The sequence below is a fragment of the Pundamilia nyererei genome, unplaced genomic scaffold, assembly GCF_000239375.1.
Source record: "Pundamilia nyererei isolate P.nyererei 1_Seehausen unplaced genomic scaffold, PunNye1.0 scaffold00084, whole genome shotgun sequence".
Taxonomy (NCBI): domain Eukaryota; kingdom Metazoa; phylum Chordata; class Actinopteri; order Cichliformes; family Cichlidae; genus Pundamilia; species Pundamilia nyererei.
Window position 1 is genome coordinate 124,222 of NW_005187485.1, and position 6,820 is coordinate 131,041.

Sequence of the window (6,820 nt, forward strand, 5' to 3'; positions counted from 1 at the left end):
TATATACATATATATATATATATACATATATAAAACATTTATAATAAGCTAGGATGATAACTTCTCAAAAATGAATTTCGCAGACCTGGACTGGCAAGGAAGGGTTAACAGGTGAAACTGATGTAGCTGGAAAATGCAGGAGGCTTGTTAACACATATCTACCCAAAAAGCAGTGAGTCAGGTGTGGTAGCTGTCACAAAGGAAAAATTGAGCAAATCGGGGGATTCTAAATTACTCTATTAGAGGAAAAATTTGGAGATAATGACTAGAAAAAAAAACAACCAAGTTTCCAAAATCATGTCCGAACTGTGTCTTACCTTGGTTCACCAGGTTGAACAGTCCCAGGAAATGCTTTCTGGCTAGATCTTTTTCTTTTTAAAAGGCTCTGTTTGATTATGTTTCCCATTCGAGTCGGACCAGTGTAAATGTTTTGTGCATAGCGGGGGTGGAAGCCTGAGTAGCCCATTATGGGGTTCTGACCTGGGGTTTGAAAATGAGAACTTAGTAGGGGGAACATTTGGGGACTGGAGAGAGAGTATGGGTAGGGTATAGAGGACTGGTTGGGTGACTGAAGAGGGTGAGCTGCAAGTAAGCTTGGATAGTTTTCTGCTATTCGCCGCAAGGTGCTCACAGAGTCCCACATGTTTGTAGAGAAAGTCCATGGATAAGAGAAAGAGGAATTGCTACTAGCAGGCTTGGCAACAGCACTGTTTCTGCTGTGAATTGGCTCTGAAATAGGGGACAGTTTGGCCTTCTTTCTTGGGGGTGATGGACTGCTGTGGGTCTTAGTAGGAGTAGCGGGTGAAAGGTTTTCCATGGCAGTGCCTGCCTCATTCCCAGGGAAGGACCTCTTAAGCAGTTTATCCTCATTAAATGGACGTGCGTTTGAATGTTGATCTTGTCCCTCTGGAGTCTCCTTTTCTACTTTGACATCAGTGGTTTTGTCTCTTTTTTCCTGCTTTTCTGCTCTGCAGTCAAGAGTGTCCAGCTGCTTCCTGCACTGATCCTCCAGTGGCTGCATCTCCAGCAGTTGTGCAGCTTTCAACAGTAGCTGCAGATCATCCACAGAGACCTCAAGAGCTTGCGTGTAGGTGAAATCCAGAACTTGCTGGAAGGTGTGAGGTGAAAAATACTCTAGAGTGCAGCATACAGGGCTGTCTATGTCTCCGCGGGCTAGCTGCTGTGCTAAAGTTCTGCTAGCACAGGCTAGTACTAGACGATGAGCCCTGAAAGTTTGACTCTTTACCGAAATTATAGCATCACAGAGTGACCCTGAGCGGCGTAAGGCATCTGCCTGCTCCAGGAAGTGGAAGTATTGGGTGTTGTTGATTCTGATCATGTCTGAAGGTGTAGATGTATAATCAAAAGTCTGAGAAGAGAAAACCAAAACCAAAAGAGATATCCCATCAGATTATGCCCACTCTATCTGAAAGTTTGTTCCATCTATTTGCCACATTGCTATGTGACATTTCCAGAAATGCTAAATTGTATGTTGGAAAATCAGGTTGAAAAACAGCAGCACAGATTGGCTTGTGATTAACAGACATACTTCTCTGTGGTTTGCACTGTTTTTTTCCACCCTTTCCAAAGAGCATTACCTATAGTGAAAGCTGAGGGGGCAGAATGTACCCAACATGATTATTACAAAGATATTTATTATTTGTGTAATTACAAAGAACCGGTGTAACTCAATTTCATTTTCAGGGACTTTTTAAAACAGTTTTTTAAAAGTATTCTTTAAAAAAATCCTGTATCTTTTTGTAGAGTCATATTTGCAAGAAAACTTTCCTCAATCACTACTGTGTCTGTTATCATGCTTGAATGCCTGGCTGCTGTGTGGAAATGTACTCTTATGTGAAAGCTTTGATATTCAGAGTTCACATACACACTCTAAAGCCACAAAGCCCTAACAGTATATGAAACCATGACTAATGACTGTACACGCGTAAACATGAGTAAAAAGTTTGAACATCAACAACAATAAGACCATATTTGAGTACAGTAAACATCAGATGCAAGATATTGCAGGGGTGGAATATGTAAATATGTAAGTATTTTTTTGGAATTTAACATTAATATTGAGAATACATGGATGAAGAGGCTGTGGCTGTACGCTAAAACTACCGGATGCCTGAAAGTTTGTCATCTTCACACCGTCTGAAGTCTATAATGAACCTTTATGATTATACAGTGTGCGGTCGGTTTCTGAAGCAGAGGTCACAAGTACTGTGAGCTATTTCAGAAGGTTTTTTTGTTGTCTTTTTTGCGCAATTGCAAACCCATACCCGTACCTCGATGGTGACTGTAAATGAAAAGTAAATGTGAAACAAAATGACATTTAGTTGTCTCATTACTGGAATTTAAAAAAAAAAATGTGCATAAATGATGCACCAATCAAAATCTTTTGTCTTGCGTAAAAATTCGCGAAAATAGTTTATATGAGCGATTTAATCCTTTAAAGCCTTTTAAAAGCGTTTTAGCTTGCTTTAATTAATTTCAAATTATTTTTAGTTTTTATATTTGTCAATTATTTGGCTGTGTCTCATATGTAGGTGTAAGTGGTACAGCATGGAGCAGTGAGAGTGAAAGTGACAGTGGCGCAAGGCCATTATCGAAAGTACAAAGTTACTTCTGTGTACTTGGGTTTGAAGACAAGCTTGAGTTTTCATTTGAGCATGCATTTATCGGTTTTGTTTTTTTTTTTTTAAAGTCAAGACAATTATTAAATGTTTAATTCTACATAAACAGTGTCGAAAGCACGTAGGGAATTCAGTGTGCAAATCAAGCTTATGTCAGTTTAGTGACGGGTATCGTCCGCATAGATGAATATAAAGTGCGTTGACCCGTATTTCCCAGTATGGCATTTACGGCTTCAAATATAAAGATATATTAAGTATACGTGCATATAATGCTTTGATTTTGCAAAGCTACATATAAAGTAACTTTCTTTTCAGAACAATTAAAATTTCTGGAGTACAATTTTCGTCATTTTCCACATAGTCATTTTAAGTGACCTGCATTTACGTTAAAACAGCGCCAATAATGATAATAAAATACCAATGTCATTATTAAAATATTATCGTATTAGTTGTCACAGTCGTGACGACAATATAATTAAGCATGTGGATACACACTAACATTACATAATGTATTTATAATCATTAAAAAAATATTTTAAATTAACATTATTTTAAATCCAAGGAGATTTTGGTGAGACGTGAAAAGAAATGTGTCATAAACAAATCTTTGATCTGTATATTGATGCTCTTGTCTTACTTGCAAAGGCCTTTCAGGATTATTGATGTCTTTCAGAGTGCATTATGTGCCAATTCATGCACTTTCATTTTAACTGTGATTAGAATGTGTTTTCAAATACTGTGCTGACTTTCTGGTGACATTTATGTAATTCCAATAGTACTGTATAATTTATGATTGTTCACTGTAGTGCATATAGAGGTGCTCTCCTGGAAGCTGCTGGCCTATAAATGTTATTTTATGCTGTGCCCAAAGTTCACGCTTACCTGGTTTAAATCTATTTGTCTTAATCTAACTGTTTATTTGTCATAAACTGCCTGGTATAATATATTGTTCCCACTGCAGCTGCTCGGATCAATGTAGACCTGAGTTGTGCCATAGTTAGCAGGTGTTTGATCTCCTTTTAGTAAAAGTATAATCAATGTCAATGTAAAGCCTTACACATTTGACAAGAGAAGTAGTTAAAGTAAACCCTTCCAGAGCTCACACGTAAAGCACTAGAGTTGAAACCCAATTGATAAAACCCTCAACGGGCAACATATCAGTAGCACAGTGCTAAGTTGTGTTTACAGTAGATCAAAGATTAGACAGTTAAAAAGAGCAAAGATGAGAAATGTTGAGGTGCATCTTCTTGTGGTTTCAAGTGTTGGAAACCTAAGAAGCAACAAGCTGCATGAATGAGGCACTTACCAGATGTTTAGTGAATATTCTCCAAGGCGAACGATGAGCTACCTCGCATCATGACTGTGAAGCGACTTCTAAAGTGACATGTCTGTCAGGGCACAGGTTATACTGTGGGGCAGGGTGGTTTCCTCTTTTGTCTCTTCAGTCCCTCCTCTTCATGTTAACTCTCTCTGATTGGTGCTCTGATTACAGTGCTAAAAGGCTTGCCTTTTGTGATTAAAGATGGGGACTTTCTGTTAACTAAACCAGTACTTTGTTAAATTTCGCTTTGCTCAAACCACGGAGGAAGTTTTGATAAGGAATAATTTCTACTTCTTGTCTAAGTGTCATACAGCTATTGTTGTCGAATACAAAACACAAACCAAACCAAATTAACAATGAAAACTTTTTTGAAAATGAGAGAGAAAAATGAGGACAGTGGTTGAATGGTAATGTTGCACACCTGTACATGTTGTACATGATTTCCTCTCCTCCTACTTCATTTGCTGGTCACTACATTAATAGACTGTTCTCTGCTGAGACAAAAACCACTTCAAAGACAGTCATCTGTGACAGGAAACATACAGACCAAAGCCCAGTGGTACTGATATGTAGGGCCGAGCTTTACTAAAAGCTGCGCTCTGAAAATAGAAATATCTGCTTTGGCCTTTCGATATGTCAGATGTTGGCGTGACAACCTGTAAAAATAGGCCAACTGTAGCGAGCTGGTCAGTTTGTCAGCCCGTGATGGTGGAGTATACTCTGTGCCTTTGCTTGCATTTAACGGTTTGTTTTGCCATATTCCTAAATTAGCTTTAATTTTTAAGCTAGTTATTTTTTTCTGCTACATTTTTAAAACTTAAAGGTTGTTTCTTTACATTTTTTGTTCAGCTCAGGGGGAGACATCATGTGATAGGAAAAAGATGCAGATGTGCCATCTTTTTAAAGAATTCTTGTTATACAGTATAATTTGGGCTCTTCATACAAGTGTAAAGAAAATCAGCAGTTTGTCAACACAGATGAGCATTTTCCACCTAAAAATTATTAGAGACCACCGAGTGAACCACACTCGTCATTAGAAATATTTGCATTTACAAATTTAATTGCAGTTACAAATGCCTGACAGATTATTGAGAACGTGGGCGTGTGTCTGTCTGTGAATGTGGGCGGACCACATTTTGCCATTATTACACAAACAAAGATACGCGCACACACAGAGGCAAGGCTCACAAAGTGAAAACAGTAACTGCCGAGCTGTTAGGAGGGCAGAACGATCAAAAACGACATTAAAACTTGTTCTCAAATATTTGTGTTAGAGTCCTGCTGTTCAAAGAGCTGTGACCCACTCGGGTATGATGTGCATTCTGGGTGCTCATTTGGTCAAAATCTGGGGAGATTCAAGGCTGATTCAAGATCTTTGGCTCTTTATGTAACTTCCTTAAACTGTTCAACTGAAGGAAGGTGTGATGTTTAGACAGGCAGATGCTTTTCAGGAGTGCAGTTGTCATGAGGGGGTTACCTTGGTCTGCCACAATATTTACTTAGGTGGTTGGTATTACCATTATATCCACATAAATTTAATGATCCTTGGTTTACCAATATAGTATGCTAGTGTAATATGATGACCAGTGTTATTTACTTCACAAAGTGGTTTTACCACCTTCAAGATAGTTCCGGCTATAATGGAACCTTTCTTTGTGTACACGCAGGTGTGGACACACATACACACACCAGGTACACACACAGTGACAGTGACAAGGTGACAAAACAACATGAGCTATGCTGTCATGGTTGGCACAGAAGAAACACAGTAGACTATTTAGCACAATTGAACATGCTGCAAGTGTAAAAACCAAACAATCATGGTTACAAATTGAAACAAAACATATGTACAAGACAGAGCTAGGACTTTATGTAGTGTTCATTTCAGCAGCACGGTAGCACATAAACCACAACTGGAAAGCAAGTATCAATATTTCTGAGGCTGTCAATAGTATTACTTGTAAGCCAGTGTTGTCAAATGTTGTTTATTGTAGAAGCTCTAAAAAGTAGCTTTTACTTTGAGTCAACATGCAAAAACTGTTAAAAGAGAACATGGTAAAATACTATTGTGTGTGGTCAAAAGCCTGAAAACACCTTTTTGCATGAATTATATTAATTTTAGCTTTGCTTAGTGAAATTATTTCTTTGCTTTTACTGATGACTGCCATGTTCACTTTTACTGAAACTACAAGCACAGTGAAATGTAATGTTAATAACATATCTAATACTCCATTGCACACAGAATAATGATTCTCTTTGGCTAACTTGCTAGCTAGCATTACATAGACTCGGTTCCAGTAACAAGCCATTTGTGGATGACTAAAGTTTAAACAGTTTCATGTAAGTATTTCAGTTCTTAATTGAGTAATGCTTACTAAAATGTAGTGTATATACCTGATGTTTACAAAGTGCAAGAACATTTGCAAAGACATTTTTAAAGCATTATACAGTCATGAAAAAAGAAAGTAGTACAACTTTCATTGCTACGGTTTTACATTTCAGAATGCAATATAAAATCATCTGTTCCTTACCTGATTCTAAAATAATTTAAATAGAAGGTCATTTTTACAACAGCATAGTTAATACAGAAGCCACAATACAGAAACTATGTGGAACGTTCATACTAAACTTGTGCTACATCCATAGAAATTAAGAGGGAAAGTAGCAACCAGTTGGTGTTAATCAAATGCAGCCAGTTAGCTGATCATCAGTGAGTTAGAGCATCTCTACAAAAACAAGACTTTTGGCAGTTATGGAGCATTCAGATGTACATTAACACAATGCCAAGAAGGAAAGATCAGGTATGTTCTAACACAAGCAACTGTTGTTGTCTGTCAGTCTGGGAAGATTTATGAGACAG

General features: G+C 37.8%; 1 protein-coding gene across 1 annotated transcript in view; it reads right to left on the reverse strand.

Moving 5' to 3' along the window:
* zbtb32 (zinc finger and BTB domain containing 32) overlaps positions 1-4,028 on the reverse strand; it is a 9,903-nt gene extending 5,875 nt beyond the window's left edge. The window contains exons 1-2 of the mRNA XM_005738396.2: positions 3,946-4,028; positions 318-1,369 (exon numbers count right to left, since the gene is read on the reverse strand). Coding sequence (XP_005738453.2) covers positions 318-1,339 — 1,022 coding nt within the window. The 5' untranslated portion in view covers positions 1,340-1,369; positions 3,946-4,028. The remainder of the gene's footprint in view (positions 1-317; positions 1,370-3,945) is intronic.
* Between the last annotated feature and the right edge of the window lie 2,792 nt (positions 4,029-6,820).